The sequence below is a fragment of the Eriocheir sinensis genome, chromosome 20 (assembly GCF_024679095.1).
Source record: "Eriocheir sinensis breed Jianghai 21 chromosome 20, ASM2467909v1, whole genome shotgun sequence".
Lineage (NCBI taxonomy): Eukaryota > Metazoa > Arthropoda > Malacostraca > Decapoda > Varunidae > Eriocheir > Eriocheir sinensis.
This window is the reverse complement of record NC_066528.1, coordinates 20,752,774-20,775,518: the sequence shown is the minus strand read 5'-3', so window position 1 is coordinate 20,775,518 and position 22,745 is coordinate 20,752,774. Positions and strand designations below refer to the sequence as shown.

General features: G+C 43.2%; 1 protein-coding gene and 1 long non-coding RNA gene across 6 annotated transcripts in view; both read left to right on the top strand.

Moving 5' to 3' along the window:
• Nucleotides 1-14,267, top strand: part of LOC127001373 (SPARC-related modular calcium-binding protein 1-like) — a 64,555-nt gene extending 50,288 nt beyond the window's left edge. For 2 of the 4 annotated variants that reach the window (XM_050865920.1, XM_050865918.1), the window contains 8 exons: nucleotides 4,537-4,587; nucleotides 5,564-5,689; nucleotides 6,180-6,290; nucleotides 6,626-6,704; nucleotides 7,397-7,525; nucleotides 8,005-8,123; nucleotides 8,965-9,107; nucleotides 10,577-14,267. In XM_050865920.1, coding sequence (XP_050721877.1) covers nucleotides 4,537-4,587; nucleotides 5,564-5,689; nucleotides 6,180-6,290; nucleotides 6,626-6,704; nucleotides 7,397-7,525; nucleotides 8,005-8,123; nucleotides 8,965-9,074 — 725 coding nt within the window. In that variant the 3' untranslated portion in view covers nucleotides 9,075-9,107; nucleotides 10,577-14,267. The remainder of the gene's footprint in view (nucleotides 1-4,536; nucleotides 4,588-5,563; nucleotides 5,690-6,179; nucleotides 6,291-6,625; nucleotides 6,705-7,396; nucleotides 7,526-8,004; nucleotides 8,124-8,964; nucleotides 9,108-10,576) is intronic. The other 2 variants (XR_007755173.1, XM_050865919.1) reach the window with 2 other exon arrangements.
• Nucleotides 14,268-15,020: 753 nt separating this feature from the next.
• Nucleotides 15,021-20,842, top strand: LOC127001368 (uncharacterized). 2 transcript variants are annotated; one of them, XR_007755168.1, is made up of 4 exons: nucleotides 15,021-15,099; nucleotides 15,252-15,324; nucleotides 18,676-18,908; nucleotides 20,027-20,842. It is a non-coding gene; the product is annotated as an uncharacterized LOC127001368 (long non-coding RNA). The 2 variants fall into 2 exon arrangements; XR_007755167.1 differs by having other exon boundaries at nucleotides 19,898-20,842.
• Nucleotides 20,843-22,745: the final 1,903 nt, after the last annotated feature.

Genomic DNA, 22,745 nt, shown 5'->3' with positions numbered 1-22,745 from the left:
CATCCTTATATACGCAGCATCCAATCTCCCTTCCTCACATGTCCAAACCATCTCCAGCATCTCATCTCCCTTCCTCATCTCCAATCCATCCCAGCATCCAACCCTTGAGTTACCCCTGTAGCATCTCCCTCCTCCATGCATCAGACGTCATTATAGATCTGTCCTGTCTCAGAGATATTAAATTCTTATTCCTGGACATTACCTCAAGGGCCTCGTCAATGCTTGCCTGTGTTGGTGACTGAGAGGAATGCGTGGAATGTGGTGTCCGTGGCTCCTCATCCCGCCAGTCTGTGATGAGGCCGCGGGAAGGAGTCTGAGGAGGGAAGGGTAGCTACGCCGCGACTATATTCACGGGGCGACCTTCTTAAAATCTTCCCTTCACTTGCTGCTTCTTCTTCTTATGCTCTTGGCTCTTCCCGTTAGAGGATGTCATGGTAGCTCATCTCTACAGGAGGGAAACTATGTCGCGACTATATTCACGGGGCGACCTTCTTAAAAATCTTCCCTTCACTTGCTGCTTCTTCTTCTCATCCTCTTGGCTCTTCCCGTTAGAGGTCGTCACAGTACCCCATTCGTTTTTATCTCTACATCTTTTTCTCTCACGGCAATTACTTTTACGTTCCTTTCTCTCTTTTCACTACACTCATAAGCCTCTTCGGTCTTACTCTTCTGCTCCTGCCCGGTTCTTCCATCTCCAGCATCTTTGTCGGGACCCAGAAGACGAACAACCAGAAGAATGACCATAACAGCGCAGTCGTAAACATCTGATAAGACAAACACTAACAAGGAGGGTAACAGATATACAAGAGTCGTTAACATCTAATTCCCATCTCCAACATCTCATCTCCCTTCACCCCATCTCCAGCATCTCATCTCCCTTCAACCCATCTCCATTATCTCATCTCCCTTCATCCCATCTCCAGCATCTCATCTCCCTTCATCCCATCTCCAGCATCTCATCTCCCTTCACCCCATCTCCAGCATCTCATCTCCCTTCACCCCATCTCCAGCATCTCATCTCCCTTCAACCCATCTCCATCATCCCATCTCCCTTCATCCCATCTCCAGCATCTCATCTCCCTTCATCCCATCTCCAGCATCTCATCTCCCTTCATCCCATCTCCAGCATCCCATCTCCCTTCATCCCATCTCCAGCATCTCATCTCCCTTCATCCCATCTCCAGCATCTCATCTCCCTTCACCCCATCTCCAGCATCTCATCTCCCTGCATCCCATCTCCAGCATCCCATCTCCCTTCATCCCATCTCCAGCATCTCATCTCCCTTCACCCCATCTCCAGCATCTCATCTCCCTTCAACCCATCTCCATCATCCCATCTCCCTTCATCCCATCTCCAGCATCTCATCTCCCTTCATCCCACCCCAGCATCTGATCTCCCTTCCTCACATGTCCAGACCATCTCCAGCATCCCTACCCAGCATCTCCATCCAAACCATCTCAATCTAGACTTATAAGGATGAAAATGACCCTCTTAACCACATGCCTTCACCGTTAACCCTCAACCATACACACACAACAGCCTAGTGGTGGTGGTTGTGGTTGTGGTGGCGGTGGTGGCTGAGTTATCTCGCGTGAGAGAGAGCGTCTTCGCGTGACCAGACTTGGCGTAGAGTTCCATCAAGGTCAATCAGCCGCCTCCTCCGCTGTGACCTTCACGTATACTAAGATTCCTTGAGCCAGTTTGTCCACATCGTTGAGAAGAAGCTGAGGAAAGGCAACGTTCCTTCCTTCTCCTACCATCCCTTCCTCTCCCTTCCTTTCCTTTCCTTACTCCTATATATCGATCCCTTCCCTTCCCTTCCCTGTTTCCGTACGTAGTTTCTCATCTCTTCCCTTCTCTTGTTCTACTCCTTCCCTTCCTTACTTCTTCCTTTCTTCCTTCTTCCTCCTGTTCCCTTCCTTCCAAACGACTTCCCTTTTCCATCCTTTCCCTTCCTTTCCCATGCATACAAGTACCCGACACCCTTCCCTTCCCTTCCCTTCCCTTCCCTTCCCTTCCTTACCCTTTTCCTTCCCTTCCCTTCCCTTCCCTTCCCTTCCCCTTTCCATTCTCTTCCCTTCCCTTCCCTGCCTTCCTTCGCCGCCTGAAAGACACGAAGTAGCAAGCCGCTGGTTGGTTGGCGCGGCGAATTAATTATATGGGTAACGAGACTCCTGTGTGTGTGTGTGTGTGTGTGTGTTTGTGTGTGTGTGTGTGTGTGTGTGTGTGTGTGTGTTTGTGTGTGTGTGTGTTACTACCATAGCAACAAAATGAGCCGTAGCAACAACTACTTCTATTACTGCTACTACTATTGCTACTACTACTGCTACTACTACTACTACTACTACTACTACTACTACTACAGCAATTATACATCTCAATCCTCACTCCTTCTTCTTATCAGTGACAAGTTCTACAGCGTTAAGTACTCACACACACACACACACACACACACACACACACACACACACACACATACACACACACAATGATTGAGCATGTGACAGACAGACAACAGATGATAAATAGACCCCCCTAAACCCCCCCCCCTAACCAGCCTCCCCCCTAAACCAGACCTCCCTAGACCCCCCCCTACCCAGTCTGCCCCACACTCCCTTAGTCTGACCCCCCCCCCTCTTTTTTTCCTCCTCTTTTTCGTCTTTTTTCTCTTCTCTTATCTCCATTCGTCCTTGTTCTTCTTTTTCTTCTTCTTTTTCTTCTTTTTCTTTTTCTTTTTCTTCTTCTTCTTCTTCTTCTTCTTCTTCTCCTCCTCCTCCTTCTCCTCCTCCTCCTCTCCTCCTTTCCCTTCCTCTCCCTCACTCCCCCCCCCAACCCTCCAGCCGTCCACCCCAGGAGACCCCCCTTAAGAGCAGACATGACTGACCAACTAATGTTAATATACAAGTTCTAACCATCGCTGTCTTGTTTAAGGGCGGGTCGGTGATACACAGAGACCAGACCCGCCCCGGTAATGGACGTGTCAACGGTGATCTCCCCCTTGTCTTACGGCGTCAAATGAGATGTTATGAAGGAGAGGGAGGGAGGGAGGGAGAGGAAAGGGAGGTAAAGAGGGAGAGAAGGAAGGGAAGGAGGGGAAGGGAGAAAGAGTGAAGAATGATCAGAGGAAGGGAAGGGGAGTGAAAGAAGGGAAGAAGGGAGAGAAAGTGGGAAGGAAGGAGAGAGAGAGAGAGAGAGAGAGAGAGAGAGAGAGAGGTAAAAAGAAAGGAAAAGGAGTAGAAGAGAGAAAATATACGAAAGAAAGGAAGAAAAAGAAGAAGATAAAGAAGAAGAAGAAGAAGAAGAAGAAGAAGACAAAAGAAAGAAGGAAAGAAAGAAAGGAGAAAATATGGAACGGAAAGGAAGATAAAGAAGAAGAAGAAGAAGAAGAAGAAGAAGAAGAAAGAAAATATGAATAAAAAAGAAAATAAAGAGAAACAAGGACAAGGCCAGAGAGAGAGAGAGAGAGAGAGAGAACGCAAAAAAAAAAAGGAGTGAGTCACCGTAAGAGAGGGTCGCTGTCCTGTTCTGAAGGAAGAAGAGGAGGAGGAGGAGGAGGAGGAGGAGGAGGAGGAGGAGATAAGGAACAGCTTCTTTATTCTCGGTCTATTTATTGCGTGTGTGTGTGTGTGTGTGTGTGTGTGTGTGTGTGTGTGTGTGTGTGTGTGTGTGTTGTGGTTATTTTTGTTGCTCGTGTGAATGATTTTTTTATGCATTCTCTCTCTCTCTCTCTCTCTCTCTCTCTCTCTCTCTCTCTCTCTCTCTCTCTCTGGTATTTACATCGCCACGTGACGTTAAAACACACACACACACACACACACACACACACACACACACACACACACACACACACACACACACACACACACACACACACACTAAAGGAAGAAATGGAAGGAAAAGGAAGAAGAAGAAGAAGAAGAAGAAGAAGAAAAAGAAGAATTAATGAAAGCAAAAAAAAATTGCGAGAAGTAGAAAAATAGAGATGGGAGGAGTAGGAGGAGGAGGAGGAGGAGGAGGAGGAGGAGGAGGAGGCTCATTTGTTCCCAGCAGGAGGGTGAATGGCCGAGGAGAGGAGGCAAGGACAAGGAAGAAGAGGAGGAGGAGGAAGAGGAGGAGGAGGAGGAGGAGGAGACATCATATTATTCGTTCTATTTATTCTGTGCGTGCATGTGTGTGCGTGCGTGCATGTGTGTGTGTGTGTGTGTGTGTGTGTGTGTGTGTGTGTGTGTGTGTGTGTGTCGTTTGAATTCGTTCTTTCTTCCTTCTTTCTCTTCCTTAAAAACTATATCCTCCTCCTCCTCCTCTTCCTCCTCCTCCTGCTCTTCCTTCTTCCATCCTCTCATGTAAAACTCTACGGGGTCTTCCATCCATATTTCACTAATGACCAATACCACCACCATCACCACCACTACCACCACCATCACCACCACCATCACCACCACCACCACCACCATATATCTGAACTCCCCAATTAGCTTATCTTTGCCTCTTTACGCTATGCTATTACTAAGGTTCTAACTCTCTCTCTCACACAGACAACAGGTGCTCAAGTCCACCTTGTAGAAACAGGGCCACAACTCCGAAACGTGAGTATATATATGATTTCTAAGTAAACGGTATGTCTCCTGTTTTTATTTTTATGTCCTTGTTTTCTTCAAGTTATTCTTTCCTTCCTTTCTTCTCTCATTTTCTTTCTCCACTTTCATCTTTTCTTCACTTTTCTTTCTTTCTGTCTTTCTATTTTTTATATGTTCTTTATTTTTATTTCTATGTTCTTGTGTTCTTTCATCTTTCCTTCCTTCCTTCCTTCCTTCTCTCATTTTTCTTTCTCCACTTTCATCTTTTCTTCACTTTTCTTTCTTTCTGTCTTTCTATTTTTCATATGTTCTTTATTTTTCATTTTTATGTTCTTGTGTTCTTTCATCTTTCCTTCCTTCTTTCCTTCCTTTCATCCTTCATTTTTCTTTCTCCACTTTCATCTTTTCTTCACTTTTCTTTCTTTCTGTCTTTCTATTTTTTTTATATGTTCCTTATTTTTCTTTTTCTCTCCTTGTGTTCTTCCATCGTTCCTTCTTTCCTTCCTTCCTTCATTTTTCTTTCTCCACTTTCATCTTTTCTTCACTTTTCTTTCTTTCTGTCTTTCTATTTTTTTTTATATGTTCCTTATTTTTATTTTCCTCTCTTTGTCTTCTTCCATCTTTCCTTCCTTCCTTCCTTCATTCCTTCATTCATTCATTCATTTTTCTTTCTCCACTTTCATCTTTCCTTCAATTTCCTTTCTTTCTTTCTATCTTTTCATATGTTCCTTATTTTTTTCCTTCCCCTTCTCTCCCTTCCTTTCCTTCTTTCTATCACTCCATAAGCACTCTATTAGCACCACTCAGCACTCCATACTATTAATGTGTCCAGTACTTTCATAAAATTAGCACTTCATAATCCTCTTAACGTGTTCATCCTCCCCGTACTTCATAACATAACCCATTACACCTTAACACTCTCAAAGCACCCCATTAATACCCCTCAGCATCCCTTATCCCCCTTAACACAGCATCCTCTCGACAGCCTCCCTCCCGTCGTGCGAGCGGAACAGGCAGGGCGCGCTGGAAGCCGAACACTCCAGCAACATTTCCATCCCTGTGCTCAAATGTCAATCCAACGGACGATACCAGCCCGTGCAGTGCTTGAAAGGTACGGGGGAGGCTTGGCAGGGCTTGTGAGGGCTTAGGAGAGCTTGGAATGACTTGGTCGGAGCTTGTAAGGGTTTCGTATAGGGCTTGAGAGAACTAGGTAGTGTTTGATAGTGCTTGAAATGGTTGGTAAGGCTTGTAGTCGAAAGGGATATGAAGGATAAGACTTGAATAAGGATGTTTTAAGGCAGTTTCAGGGCTTGACAGGGACTTGGTAGGGCTTGAAAGGGCTGGATATGGAGTGACAGAGGGTTGGTAAGGCTTGGGGTGTGAGATATAGGATAAGAATAAGGATGGGTTGAGAAAAGTGTGATTCCATAGAGTGCTTACAGCCATTACCGAGCTTGAGAGGGCTTGGGGTTGGGTAGGGTTTGGTAAGGCTCGAGGCGTGAGACAGACAACCTCCTCCCCCACTCTGCCTCCTCACCCTCTCCACAGTCCCCTCACCCCCTCTTCCCCCTCTCATCATCCTCCCTCTCACCCCTCTTCAGATATCTGCATTTGCGTGGACGAGTGGACGGGAAACAGCCTAGACGGAACGGGGGTGAGGAACGGAACACCAGACTGCTCACGACCCATGCCCCACGCGCGGATCTGGCCAGGTAACACACACACACACACACACACACACACACACACACACACACACACACACACACACACACAGACATACACATATATACTTTTCCTATATCAATTTTGTTTTTCAAGTATTTTTTTATTGGGGAATTTTTTTTTTTTTTCATGTGAGTATAGAATGATGGTTCCTCTTTGTGTGTGTGTGTGTGTGTGTGTGTGTGTGTGTGTGTGTGTGTGTGTGTGTGTGTGTGTGTGTGTTAAGCTATCTCTCGTATGTTAAGAATGTCGTAAGTCTAAACGTAGTAGTAGTAGTAGTAGTAGTAGTAGTAGTAATACAACTTGTCCTCTATGCCTCCAGGCTGCACCGGGGAGACCAAGACCAAATTTATGCAGGACCTCAACAAGTTCCTCTTCAGCAAGGTGGAGGGCGGGAACAGGTAAGGCAGACTGACAGGTGGACAGACGGATAGGTAGAATGAAATTAAGATAAACGATAATAGGCAGCAATAGATGACGATAAAAAGAAGACACTCGCTCACACCTCACTCTCGCTCTCTCACACCTTTCTTCTTTCACTGGAATGCAGATTATGAGAGAAACAGATGATGATGATGATGATGTAGAAGACGCTCACTCACATCTCACTCTCGCTCTCTCACACCCTTCTTCTCTCCCTGGAATGCAAATTATGAGAGAAACAGATGATGATGATGATGAAGATACTCGCTCACATCTCACTCACTCTCTCACACCCTTCTTCTTTCCCTGGAATGCAAAGTATGAGAGAAACAGATGATGATGATGATGATGTAGAAGATACTCGCTCACATCTCACTCTCGCTCTCACACCCTTCTTCTCTCCCTGGAATGCAAATTATGAGAGAAACAGATGATGATGATGATGCTCGCTCACATCTCACTCTCGCTCTCTCACACCCTTCTTCTTTCCCTGGAATGCAAATTATGAGAGAAACAGATGATGATGATGATGATGATGTAGAAGACACTCGCTCACATCTCACTCTCTCACACCCTTCCTCACTCTCTCACCCCCCCTCACTCTCACTCTCACACCCTTCCGCACCTTCTCACCCCCACCCTCACTCCTCACTCCTCTCTGCACCCTCAGGAACGCCGGGGCCTCCTCACAATCGGTCCCGGACTTCGCCGCGCGCTACCACTTCACCAGCCTGGACACCAACAACAGCACCTACTTGGAGGGCCGCGAGAAGAAGATGGTGAAGAGACACTTTAAATCGTGAGTTTTTTTTATATATTTCTATGTTCTGTCTATATCACCGGTAGGCTGTCTTGAGGGGTCTCTTGGACGGCCCCAGCCCATTAGTGGCGCAGGCGTATTTTTATTTATAGTGACTGCCGTGATGTGTGACTCTTGCCTGGCTTGCCCATGCTGCCCCCCGGTGCTCCTCTTGACCGAAGTCACTGAAGTTAGGGTGGATTTAAAGTCTGGGCAGCATGTGGGTGACCTTCAGACACTTCGCGAGGGTTGAATATTGTCAGCATGCTTCAGTCGGACTCGAACCTTGGTCCCCGGGCTCACCACTCCCACCGCTCGGCCTCATCCTTCCCTTCCTTCCCTTCCTCACAGTAACCCCAAAACTTCGACGGTGCGGCAGGAAAATCTCACTCTACCTTCCCTTCCTCACAGCAACCCAAAACTTCGACGGTGCGGCAGGAAAATCTTACTCATCCTTCCCTTCCTTCCCTTCCTCACAGTAACCCAAAACTTCGACGGTGCGGCAGGAAAATGACAACGTACTGTGACGTCAACTACGACAAACGCATCTCGCTGGAGGAGTGGGTCGCCTGCGTCACCATCCAGCCCAACGATACGGGTAAGTGTGTGTCCCTGTGTCTGTAGTGAGGTGGCCCCTATGTGTCTATGTTGGTTCTTTGCTTGTATGTATAGTAAGGTTGTAGTGGTGATATGTGTGTGTTTCTGTAGGGGTGATTGTAGTAGTGGTGGTATATGTTGTTTCTGTAAGGGTTTGTAGCGCATGTGGTGTGTTGCTTTCTGTGTCTTTGTGTGTGTGTGTGTGTGTGTGTGTGTGTGTTTGTGTAGCTACGGGGGTGGTTTTGTGGGGGTAGTTTTGTAGTAGTAGTAGTAGTAATGTTAGGGTGGGCATGTGTTAAGTGTGTGTAAGTGTGTGTGTGTTTAGGGGGGGTTGTTGACATGGTCGTAAGCTTAGATCCATGTGCTGTGTTGCTGTAGTAGTGTTGTGCTGTGTTGTGCTGTCTTGGTGTCTTGATTATGTGTTCTGCTGTGTTGCTCTAGTAGTGCTGTGTCGGGCTGTGTTGTGGTCTTGTCTCTGTGTGCTGTGTTGTCGTGTGTTGTGTTGGGCTGGTGTGCTCGTAACTATGTGTGCTGTGTCCTAATACTGTGTTGGACTGTGTTGTCGTGGTGTTGTGCTGGGCTGTTGTGTGTGCTGTGTCCTTGTAATACTGTGTTGTGTTGTGTTGTGCTGTGTTGTCGTGTGTTGTGTTGGGCTGTTATTTATTCTATGTGTGCTGTGTCCTTCTAACACTGTGCTGGGCTGTGTTGTCGTGGCGTTGTGCTGTGCCAAGCAAGCTGTGTTGTGTTCGTAATTCTGTGTGCTGTGCCGTGCTGTGTCCCGCTGTGCACCCAACACCACCCTCCCGCTGTCCCCCGCCCTGCACGCGCCGCCTCTCCCCCAGGTAACAGTGCCGCAGGGGACAGTGGCCGCAGGATCGAGGAGAACCCCATCCTGAGGTACCTGGTGTCGGAGGAGGACGGGGAGGTGTTTGGCAAAAGTAGGAGTCAGTAGACGCAACACGTGCCTGGCGCCCTGACCGTCAAGGTGGATACTGTGACCTACGTGTTGGCTGTTACTGGCGGCATGGCTGAATGGCTGGATGGCTTGAACTGGCTGTCTGGCTGGGTATATGGATGGCTGCCTGGCTGTTTGGCTTTAAGAATGGCTGGAATGATGGTTCGAACTGGCTCTCTGGCTGGGTATATGAATGGTTCCCTGGCTATTTGGTTTAACCTGGTAGCAGCAACGGGCCAAATTTGTGGCTTAACCGTGTGGCAGCGACGGGCCAAATTTGTGGCTTAACCGTGTAGCAGCGACGGGCCAAATTTGTGCCATGATTTAAACCCCCCAAAACAGATGATACATAAACTGATCACGAATGCTTCAATATATATTATGAAAGGGATTGTGTTTTTCTCGCTGAGAGGGACCATTAAGAAACATGATCCCCGCTGCTACCGGGTTAAGAATGGCTTGAAGGATGGCTACAAAGATGGTTGGAAGGATAACTGTCTTGCTGGCTGGCTGGCTGGCTTGCTGGATGACTTAAACAGGCTGGCTGGTTGGTTATATGGCTTTTTGGTTGGGTGATTAACTGGCTGGTTGACTAACTGACTGGAACGCGAATGGCTGTCTGGATATTCGTTTCTGGCTGGCATCTTGATATATTTAAGTGCTGGGTATGGCTATCTGAGGGCCTTGTGATGTCTGCCTGGTCTTAATCTGATCTTACTGTCTTGTGTCCTGCATGGGAGATCACCAAACACTCGTCTTAAGCCCCGTTCACACCGTGCCGACTCTGGACCACGACAACCCAGCGACTTTTAGGTCCCCTTCAAACTGTGCCTACTCAGCATCAGTTAATCCTTTCCAGACCTCTTTCTGACCATGTGCAACCTTTTCACATCAACATTTCACACCCAAGACCTCGTGTACCTTGAGTCGCTGGGTAGTCGTGGCCCAGAATCGGCACAGTGTGAACGGAGCCTTGCCTGCGAAGAGTGAGGAGCCTTGGGTATGGTTCTGTCCGTGAATGCTGGAGGATGAAAGTCTTTGGCATGCTGAAGGTTCCTGTTTCTCTCATGTGGGCTGTTACTATCATTATCAGCAGCCTTTAGTTCCTCTCTCTCGTTTCCCCGAATAAGAACGTGTTAAGTATAAGTTACTGTGCCCTGAATACAGTCGTAAATGTGGGTGAATTAATGACTCACTGAGAATTTTGTCATATCTGCTTCACTGACCGTCATCATGTCCTTCACTAACTGACTCACTGACTCCTTAACTGACTTCATGAATGACTCAACTGAGGAAGTCAAGTCACGTCTATTTTCCTAACTGATTCACCCTCATGTCCCTCACTAACCTATAACCGACTAACTGACTTAACTGACTCACTGAGGAAGTCAAGTCACGTGTACTTTCCTAACTGACTCACTTTCATGTCCCTCACCGACTCACTGACCCCCCTAATCGACTCACTGCCTCACTAACTCACTCTTGTATATTCCTTCCAGGCGAGGCAGTATGGAGACCCGATCCTCAGAACCCCTTCGAGACCATCCTCAAACCTGAAGTATGAAGACGAGGAGGAGGAGGAGGAGGAGGAAGAGGAGGAGGAGGTGAAGACGAAGGAATAAGAGAGAGTAGGAGGAGACGATGAAGACGAGGAAAACTATGGAAGCGTCAGAAGGAGTAAAATAGGAGAGGAAAAGAAGGAAGAAAAAGGAAAACTATTAGAAAAAGGAGTAAGGAGGAGGAGGAGGAAAGCGTCAGAAGGAGTAAAATAGAAGAGGAAGAGAAGGAAGAAGAAGGAGTAAGAGGAGGAAGAGGAAGAGGAAGAGAATGTAAGTAAGTAGGTATCACTAGAGAAGAAGGAAGAGGAGGAAGAAGAAGAGGAGGAGGGTAAGAGGAAATGACTCAGGGGAAAACAGAAGAGGAGGAGGAGGAAGAGGAGGAGGAAGGAGAATTAAGAAGAGCCTCAGGGACACAGAACAAGAGGAGAAGAAAAAGAGGAAAAGAAAGAACAGAGAGGAAGAAAAAGAAGAAAAGACCAGAGAAAGAATATACATTGTCACACAGAAGAAGAAAAAGAGTTTGCGAAGAAAAGAAGAAAATTACCTTAGCGAGTTAGAAGGAAGACTCAAAACCTCACTAGACCGTTCCCATAAGACTCTGCAAGCTCGGACATTGTAATATACCTCGTGTGCGCTAAGCTAATGGACAGACTGCAAGCTTGGAAGGTGTTATATGCCTCGTGCGAGCTATACTGATGATGGAAAGACTCTGTAACCTTGGAAACTATAATATACCTTGATGGTGAGACTCTGCAAGCTCGGACATTGTAATATACCTTGTGTGTGCTGAACTAATGGACAGACTGTAAGCTTGGAAGGTGTTATATGCCTCGTGCGTGCTAGACTGATGGTGGAAAGACTCTGCAAGCTTGGACATTGTAACCTAACGTGCGTGCGCTATACTGAGAACTCTTGAATACCCCGAAATCAGTAAGCACTCGAGTTGATTCAAGACTTTATAGGAGCATTGTGTGTGTGTGTGTGTTACGGACTATATGACCTGGAAAACGCATATACTTGTGTGAAAACGATATTGAAGTTGGAAAGCAGAGACGGGAATGGTCAAAAGAGAGAGTAGAAGGGAAAGATTGTGTGCATTGGATATTATACTCATTAGAAGACAATGGAGAAGGTGGGTAAGGCATTGTGAGTGTGTGTGTTTGGGTGTTAACAGAGGACCTTTATAGTATGCCCTGGAAAGTGTAAAAGAATTGGATATGTTAACTGAGGACTCTAAAATGATGCCCTGGAAAAATGTGTGCATTGGGCAATATATACTCGTGTGTGTGTGTGTGTGTGTGTGTGTGTGTGTGTGTGTAACTGGTAGTATCTTCACACACACACACACACACACACACACACACACACACACACACACACACACACACACACAGATATACCAACAAGTGAACGAAATAAAAAAAATGTGCTAAGCTATAAAAAAAAGCAAAGAAAAACAACAAAAAAAACTATAACAGGAACACTACATTATATTTTACTATTTATTGATGGTCTAACGAATAACTTTGTCCTATAAGTAATGTGTAGTAGCTTAGTAGTAGTGCATAAGTAGTACCGTACTTTTTGACATTATACACATACGTAGACAAGGGAAGGTTTGCAGGAGGTGATGGTGGTGATGATAGTGGTGGTGATGGTGGTGATGAAGGCGGTGTTAGTAAAGTGTGATGGTGATGATAGTGGTGTTAGTATAGTGCGTTGGTGCTTTTTGAAGTGGTGATGATGGTGGTGATGGTGATGAAAATATTAGTAAAGGGCGGTGGTGCTTTTTGAAATGGTGGTGATGGTGATGATAGCGGTGTTGGTATAGTGCGGTGGTGCTTTTTGAAGTGGTGATGATGGTGGTGATGATGATGGTGTTAGTGGTGGTGATGGTGATGGTTTTAGTGGTGGTGATGATAGTGGTGTTAGTGAGCGTAGATGCCAATGTGTTAGCGATGGTGATGATGACAAATGATGATGATGATGATGGGGGTGATGATGGGATGTATCTTGAACGTGAACTGGTTGTTTTATTTTATGGGGCGACTGTCTTAAATCGGCGTTACTAGACGTTTTTTCTTGTCTTAAATCGGAGTTAGTAAACGTTTTTTCTTGTCTTAAATCGGAGTTAGTAAACGTTTTTTTCTCTTGTCTTAAATCGGAGTTAGTAAACGTTTTTTTCTCTTGTCTTAAATCGGAGTTAGTAAACGTTTTTCTTCTGTCTAAAATCGGAGTTAGTAAACGTTTTTTCTTGTCTTAAATCGGAGTTAGTTAACGTTTTTCCTTCTGTCTTAAATCGGAATTAGTAAACGTTTTTTCTTCTGTCCTAAATCGGAGTTAGTAAACGTTTTTCCTTCTGTCTTAAATCGGAGTCAGTAAACGTTTTTTCTTCTGTCTTAAATTGGAGATAGTAAACGTTATATATTCTGTCTTAAATCGGAGTTAGTAAACGTTTTTCTTGTCTTAAATCGGAGTTAGTAAACGTTTTTTTTTTTCTTCAGTCTTAAATCGGAGTTAGTAAACGTTTTTTTTCTGTCTTAAATCGGAGTTAGTATACGTTTTTATCTCTACCATTTTTTCTCCTTTTCTTCTCTGAGCAATATATTTTTTCTTCTCTTCTTTTCTCAACCAATGTTTTTTTATTCTTTTCTCAGTCAGTGTTATTCCTTTTATAAACGAATGTATTTTTTTAATATTTTTCTTCCTTTCTCAGTCAATCTTTTTTCTTTTGAGACACTGGGTAACGTGGTGAGTGTTGGTGTTTTAATTAATTGTATATGTTTAATTATTATATACGTGTTTTTTTTAATATTTTCTGGATGATATATATAACTGCATTGCGTGTGTGTGTGTGTGTGTGTGTGTGTGTGTGTGTGTGTGTGTGTGTGTGTGTGTGTGTGTGTGTGTGTGTTATTATGTATAGAAATAAGTATATATATTAAATCTTATCTCATTAATATTATCTCATTATTATTAGTTGTAGTAAAGTTGCTCAGTTGTAAGATTAATAACTGTATAAATATAGATCATTACTATTATATTTTACTTTATTTTATTTTATTTTTATGTATTTTTTATGTGTGTGTGCGTGTGTGTGTGCGTGTGTGTGTGTGTGTGTGTGTGTGTGTGTGTGTGTGTGTGTGTGTTCTCTCATAGCTTTATCATAATTACTTGTATGTTGTATGTTGTATTTTAATCGTATGTGTGTTTGTATGTATGTATGTATGAATGTATGTAGCCTATGTATGTATGTATGTATGTATGTATTTCAATTCCTTATACTCTCTTCATGGCCATAGTAACTTTATATATAGTCGTATGTATGTATGAAAACCTATTATTATTATTATTATTATTATTATTATTATTATTATTATTATTATTATTATTATTATTATTATTATTATTATTATTATTATTATTATTATTATTATTATTATTATTATTATTATTATTATTACTCTTATTATCGTTTGAGCCAAGGGTAGTACATATATAATTACAGTTTACGTATAATTATAGTTTTGTAATGAGTGTGTTTACGTCCTGCCATTAGCCCGCTAAGTCTCATTACTGTGCCAGTTTACATAGACGAAAAGATAATGATTAATGCAATGTTTTGATAATACTTCCCGTATCTTCATTATCCCCTCTGTGGTTATTGTTATATTTATTATTATTTTGTTGTTGTTGTTGTTGTTCCCTGACATAGACGTGGCTGCTATTCTATTCTATTCTATTCTCTCTCTCTCTCTCTCTCTCTCTCTCTCTCTCTCTCTCTCTCTCTCTCTCTCTCTCAACACAAAACTATTTACGGAGACCATGGCGAATCACACACACACACACACACACACACACACACACACACACACACACACACACACACACCTAACTACCTAACTACCTCACCTCCAATCAAGTCTTCAGGTAACCCGTAACATACAGACACAATTCCCGTCACCCACAAAACCACAGCAAGTACCAGAAAACTCACCCTTCCCAGCCCATCACAGTCTTACTATATAAACCTTTCATTGGCATTCAGATATATAATAAAGCAGTAGTATTGGAGTGGTGTTTTGCAGGTGTGAAGGTGGTGACGTGTAGCGAGCACCCAATGACCCTCCCAGAAGGTCATGGGGTCAGGGAAGCCACGATATCGTACTCACCAAACTATATTTTCCCATATCTAACGCATAATGACTGCACAAAACCCCCTATAATTAACACTTCTAACAATAAATATAAATAGGTGTCGTTAATTTTGTGGGTGGGACATTTTTTAGCCTGAAATCGGGAAAAATGAGAAGCTGAGAACGACAATCTGAGACCGTTGCTTGGGGTACTCTCCCATCCTCCGCTTCAATCTTCATCTGGCTGCCGGGCGGAGAGGACGTGGATGCTGCTCGCTGCCGTGGAGGAGAGATCTACGTATTCCTGATATATTAAGAAGAAAGAAGGTTTGCCTGTGAAGGGATTAAGGGAATGGAGTTACAAGGGGAAGATAGAAGAGATTGTGCTGTGACATAAGGTAACGTATCTATATAACGTAATCACCATTGTCTTAACGAGTGACAAGGAATAGTCTGTGGTCGTGTTATATCAAGAGAAGGTTTGCATGTGAAGGGATTAAGGGAATGGAGTTACAAGGGGAAGATAGAAGAGATTGTGTTGTGACTTATAAGGTAACGTATCTATATAACGTAATCACCATTGTCTTAACGAGTGACAAGGAATAGGGTAATCGTGTTATATCAAGAGAAGGTTTGCCTGTGAAGGGATAAAAGAAATGGAGTTACAAGGGGAAGATAGAAGAGACAGTGCTGTGACTTATAAGGTAACGTATCTATATAACGTAATCACCATTGTCTTAACGAGTGACTGAAGGAATAGAGTAATCGTGTTATATCAAGAGAAGGTTTGCATGTGAAGGGATAAAAGGAATGGAGTTACAAGGAGAAGAGAGAAGAGATTGTGCTGTGACTTATAAGGTAACGTATCTATATAACGTAATCACCATTGTCTTAACGAGTGACAAGGAATAGAGCAATCGTGTTATATCAAGAGGAGGTTTACCTGTGAACTTATACACGGAATGGAGTTACAAGAGGAAGATAGAAATGTCGTATTGCAAGAGAAGTGACTTAAGGTAACGCATATAAATGTTAATCACCGTTGCGTTGTTAACCAGTGACTGAAGGAGAGGTTAGAGTATTCTTGACATATTAAGAACGAGGGAAATAGGTTTGCCTGTGGAGGGTTAAAGGAGAAGAGATAACGTATTGCAAGAGGGATAACTTAAGGTAACGTATATATAATTTACCATTGTTTAACTAGTGATTGTAAAGGAGAGGTCAACGTGTATATATTAGAGAAAAATGGAAGGTTTGCTAGTGAACTTATAAACGGAGAAGTGTCAAGAAGGACGTATTGCAAGGGAGCTAACTTAAGGTAACGTATATATAACTTACCATTGTATTAACTAGTGATTGTAAAGGAGAGGTCAACGTATATATATTAGAGAAGAATGGAAGGTTTGCTAGTGAACTTATAAACGGAGAAGTGTCAAGAAGGACGTATTGCAAGAGGGATAACTTAAGGTAACGTATATATAACTTACCATTGTATTAACTAGTGATTGTAAAGGAGAGGTCAACGTATATATATTAGAGAAGAATGGAAGGTTTGCTAGTGAACTTATAAACGGAGAAGTGTCAAGAAGGACGTATTGCAAGAGGGCTAACTTAAGGTAACGTATATATAACTTACCATTGTATTAACTAGTGATTGTAGAGGAAAGGTCAACATATTCGTGACATATTAGAGAAGAATGGAAGGTTTGTTAGTGAACTTATAAACGGAGAAGTGTCAAGAAGGACGTATTGCAAGAGGGCTAACTTAAGGTAACGTATATATCACTCACCTTTGTATTAACTAGTGATTGTAAAGGAGAGGTCAACGTTTATATATTAGAGAAGAATGGAAGGTTTGCTAGTGAACTTATAAACGGAGAAGAGTGTCAAGAAGGACGTATTACAAGGGAGCTAACTTAAGGTAACGTATATATAACTTACCATTGTATTAACTAGTGATTGTAAAGGAGAGGTCAACGTATATATATTAGAGAAGAATGGAAGGTTTGCTAGTGAACTTATAAACGGAGAAGAGTGTCAAGAAGAACGTATTACAAGGGAGCTAACTCAAGGTAACGTATATATAACTTACCATTGTATTAACTAGTGATTGTAAAGGAGAGGTCAACGTGTATATATATTAGAGAAGAATGGAAGGTTTGCTAGTGAACTTAGAAACGGAGAAGAGTGACAAGAAGAACGTATTGCAAGAGGGCTGACTTAAGGTAACGTATATATAACTTACCATTGTATTAACTTGTGATTGTAAAGGAGAGGTCAACGTGTATATATTAGAGAAAAATGGAAGGTTTGCTAGTGAACTTAGAAACGGAGAAGAGTGACAAGAAGGACGTATTGTAAGAGGGCTGACTTAAGGTAACGTATATATCACCATTGTATTAACTAGTGATTGTAAAGGAGCGAGTTTAATATTTTCCCAGCGAATTTCTCACCCCTATGGTAGTGCCTCGTTCCTCTAATAATGTGATGTTGCAGTACTTCGCTTGTTACTATAGGAGCTGGCTTGCCTTTCCTCTCTCTAACTTTATGGTCTATATAGGTGACGGTGTTATAAGACCCTTCGGTTCTCACATCAGCTATTTCTAAAGGTCAAAGAGAGGATCAGTCGGGTTCTAATGAGTGTTTATTTAGATTCACGGCACAGAAGAAGGGTAAAACTACCACCAGGGTCATAAAACTACTACTGGAAATGCCCACAACTCCTACGAAAGCCTTGTCAAATATCTGTACTTGGGCGACGAATTGTTTAGTAATATGGCCCATAGTGCTTTTAGGTGAAGGATAACCAGGAATATACAGCTTGCGCGTTTCACAGTATCACAATATCTCCTCCCTATTTCCTCATATTTGTGGTACTTCTCTCGTTATTTATTTGCTTATCGGGCTTAATTTTCTTGTGACTTAATCGTATATGGCGCTTGCATTCCTCTGCTCTTCTCAACACTTCCACAGCATCTGAGCAGTGTTCCTTCTTGTGCTGTCTTAAACGTCTCCCTTCTTAACTGTTCCTCCATTCTCATTAAGGTATTTCAGTACACAGCATCCTCAAAGCTAGACAGTTCTTACCTCATACCAGACTTGTCGCCTCCCCAACTCTTCTCAACACTCTCACAGCATCTGAGCAGTGTTCCTTCTTGTGCTGTCTTAAACGTCTCCCTTCTTAACTGTTTTTCCATTCTCATTAAGGTATTTCGGTACACAGCATCCTCAAAGCTAGACAGTTCTTACCTCATACCAGACTTGTCGCCTCCCCTACTCTTCTCAACACTTCCACGGCATCCTCAGTCTTATAGTTCAGTGTGTCTAGTATTCACTCCTTCAATACAAAACGATGTATAGATTGTGTAACCTTGACGTGGTTAGTATGAATTTGAAGGTACTGTTAGTTTTGCGGGTGGAGCCATTCTGTTGAGGTGAGTGGATATAGTTTAGATTCGTGATTAGGAAACAAACCTACCACACCATCACTTGTCTAAGCACCCCTATGACACCCCCTTCCCCCTTACCCTTCACCATGCCCCGCTCCCTACCTCGGGACACCTCGCCCTACTAGGATATATTCAATTTTTAAGAGTACTTTTTCTATTTTTTTTTTTCTTGTTCAACGTCCTTATTTTCCCTTACGGGATTGGAGTGGCTGTCTGTCTAGTCTTCGCTCCTTCCATGCAAGACAGTAGATGGTATAACCTTAACATGCTCTAGAAACTTTAAGCTATAGTGTATTGCAGGTGGAGAGACCCATTCTATTGAAGTGTTTGCATATGATTTAAATACTTCAAAGGATGTATTCAATTTTTAGCTCACCGTCCAGTGTTCGTTCTCTCCATTATAAAGCCTTGTCATGAAGTTTAGTATGTATTTCTAAGGCACTTGGTTTTGCAGTTGGAGCCATTCTACTCAGGTGACTGGGAGTTCAACCGTGACCAAGAGTGTGTCAAGTGATCTTCTCAAGAGCTTGCTGACCCAGGGTGATGAGATGAAGCGACTCGATTAGGACAAGTCTGAAGCTGATTTACGTGTCTTCCACCCTGAGAGTTGAGAGATAAGCTGCAAGTGTTGGCCGTCATCTCTGCCATCCTCCTCTCCAACCATCACTAGTCCACCGCAGAACGAAGGTAATCTCTCCTAATATTTGTTGCCTTTTCTCTTCCACGTCAGTCTAATGGTTTCACTTAACCCGGTAGCAGCGACGGGACAAATTTGTGGCTTGATATAAACCCCCCAAAACAAATGATACATAAACTGATCACAAATGCATTGATATATATTATGAAATGGCTTGTAGCAAAAATTAAAGTAAGTTACACATTCTATAGGTCCTAAAACTTGATATATTCAGCATTTATGGCAAAAACTGAAGTAAAGTAACCCTTCTATTGATCCTGAAAATTATACTAAGTCAATCATTCCTCAAAGAGTCTCCCTAGAAAAACTGGAAGCATCTGGCCGTAAATAAAAGACTAGAAGTGTTCGGAACAGCTTATTTATTGGCAGCTTCCTTCCTATAACACTGTGCTGACATTCTTCCGGCTCATACAACAGCTATCAGAATCTTGATACAACAGTTATCAGAAACTTGGTTTCACGTTCAGCCAGCATTCTAAGACACTTCCCGCTCATACAACAGCTATCAGAATCTTGGTTACACGTTCAGAGCAGAGAGCTTAGTGGACACAATGACAGCTTCCTCCCTATAACACTGTGCCAGCATTCTAAGACACTTCCCGCTCATACAACAGTTATCAGAATCTTGGTTACACGTTCAGAGCAGAGAGCTTAGTGGACACAGTGACAGCTTCCTTCCTATAACACTGTGCCGACTCTGGGCCACGACAACCCAGCGACTCCGAGAACACGAGATCTTGGGTGTGAAATGTTGATGTGTAAGGGTCGCACAGAGTTTTTCCGACCATATGCGACCCTTCAACATCAAGATTTCACACCCAAGACCTCGTATACTTCGAGTCGCTGGGTTGTCGTGGCCCAGAGTCGGCACAGTGTGAACGGGGCCTAAGACACTTCTGGCTCATACAACAGCTATTTCCAACTTCCACAAAGGAGATTAGTTGAGTTCTCATGCCTGTTTTTCACATACATGGTGCAGAGGCCTTGTAAAGCTATCCCACAACCTGCCTTACTAATGTGGGTGTGTGAGCCCCAAAAGATTTGAGAACATCTAATGTGGGTGTGTGAGCCCCAAAAGATTTGAGAACATAAGTTATGATTCTCCCAGATGGTGGTGATGTACATGTCGCTACCTCGCCTGTATGGAGGTCAAAAGTGAGAAAGACACCCTCTCTCACCTAACCTTGTATGTTGTCCAAAGTTTCCTAAACAGTTTTGAGTGGCAGTTTAAAGTCTATTCTCTACAGATAAAGTAAATTTCCCTCGGCTAATGTCCTTCAGTCTTATATTGTCTTAGTGATTGCTTAAGATAAATGATTCACCGTAATGTACCTTCAGTCTCTTCTATATTAATCTATTTATGTCTTTAATATCCCTAACAGTTATGAGAGGCTGCTAAAAGTAATGATTCTTCCTGATAGATAAGTGAATGTCAGTCAGCTGTTCTTCGGTCTCTAATGTCCTATACAGTTATGAGTCAGCTAAATCTTGATTCTTCTTGACAGCTCCTGAAGTTCACCGACCAGTCTTCCTTCTCCATCAGGCTGGCACGTACATCTTGGAGAAGGCTTGACATCTCTCGCTCTATGCTGCTGGTGAAGTTTGAACGGCCTCCGACGCCTGGCAGGTTGTTCTTCCGTCAACTTGCCCACACCTGGAAGAGAATATTTCACAGTCTTCCTCCTCCATGGGCAAGATTCTTCTCCATCCGGCCGGCACACACATCCTGGTGAAGGCTTGAACATGTTTCTCACTCTGGGATGCCCTCTGACGCCTGCCATGTTCTTCCACCAACTCATCCACACCTGAAAGAGAAGATTTACATCAAAGATCTCGAACTAAAGATTACTCTGAACTGCTACACTATCAAGGGTTTGTTCTGCTTTGTATGGAAGGCTGCTCAATAAATACACTGACCCGCACACTCCTCTGGTTTGATTTAAGAGAAAAAGCTTCCAGTTAATCTCCGGAGCCTGGCTGAGGTAGTTATGACTTAGTGACTTAGTACAGTTTTTTTAGGTACAATTTTTTTAGGCTACTTAGAGCATATTTTTGTCAGGTTTCTTGTTCAGTTGACCATTTTTATAGGAATTTTGCTATAATTTAGACCTATTTAGTATATATTTAAGCTTCTATGCGCATATATTTGACAGAAGTCATGTTCATTAGTCAGTTTTAAAGGAATTTATCTATAATTTAGACATTTAGTGTATATTTCTTTATATTTCATGCTGACTTCTTAAATTACACACCAACATTAGCATAAGGTTAACAAGTAAAAGCACAGCAACACCACTGAAGCACTATCAGCAGAGGAGTAAAAAATGGCCAAACTAAAATGTCTGCAAAACCACAAGAGGACAAGCTGATGAGTATCACTGAGCTGCCCTTGAGTCTGTGTGGAGGGGAGAACCATCACCCCGTAACACAGGGCAGCGTGACATCCAAGTTACCACGGTTTGGTTTCCCCAGGTACCCATTCATCATCCAGTCAGGTAGGGAGGAAGAACAGCTAGGTAGGCAGTCACACAACCCACCCAGCCGTTCATCCTCTCTTTTTTGGGCTGGTGGATAAATTTAAACCTGGGGAAGGTAAACTATGGTAACCTGGATGTCACACAGGCCCTGTGTTCCGAGGTATTGGGGTTACCTGACACCACAGACTCAAGAGGCAATGTGATGGAGATGAGCGCTGAGGCCATGTAGAGCTAATGGGAAGCTGAGTATAGTAAAGTAATTATACAAGCAAGGGTAAAATAAATAACTGATAAATTTTTCTAGGTTTTAGTATAGGGGAAGTATAGGAAGGGGATGTGTGGGTTAAACTTTTGCAGGCTACTCTAGGCCCCAAACAACCAACATGGACACACCTACTTGAGCCTGAAGAGCCTTTCCCTTTGCATTATGAAGGCTGGTGGGCTGCACATCTTGCTGCCAGAGATGCTCCTTTGTTTTCATTGTCTACAACTGGTTTGGGTCCACTTTAATCAACACTCCATTCCTTGTAGACCAAATACACTGAAGTTCCTTACAGCTCTCATTCTGGTTAGTCCTTACAGTGTCTCCTTAGCTGCTTTGTTTGTGTTCACTTCCTCCAATGTAGCTCCTGTAGAGAGAATAAACTTAGTAATATAACAACCATACCATACCTGAGCCTGCTATTCCATGTTTCCATATGCATATATAATTATGAATTAAAATTATGTAAGTAATGATCAGAATAACATTTTTTTCTTATTATTAACTACTAGAGCTAACTTAACATTACATAACTTTATATATCCATCTCTGCAAGTGTTATGGATATCTACTCACAGCTGCCATCCACACCAACACACATGTACACACTTACTCTTTCTGTCAGGAGATGAAGCCACACTCGGGAAGTCACTACAGAGATGAAGCCTCCCTCCACAAGTCAGTGAGTGTGCTCCAGACGTCACACTTGTGCTGCCACTCGATCAGGCTTGCTTGGATCAGTTTAGCTTGCATCAGGTTAGTTAGGCTGGTTACAATCACAGACACAGGAATTGTTAAGCAGCCCACTAGACCTTGTTCATTCACCTCCTGTTAGAAACTTGGGCAAGCTGGTTCTGGTTAGCTTGTATTAGGTTAGGGACACGGGAATTGTTAGGCAGCCCACATGATCTTGTTCATTCACCTCCTGTTAGAAACTTGGGCAAGCTGGTTCTGGTTAGCTTGTATCAGGTTAGGGACACAGGAGTTATGCAGCCCACCAGTTCTTGTTCCCTAACCTCCTGATAAACAGACTTACAGCAGCTGATTAACTCCATTTAGCAGGAGCATAAAGACTCACCCATGCTAGG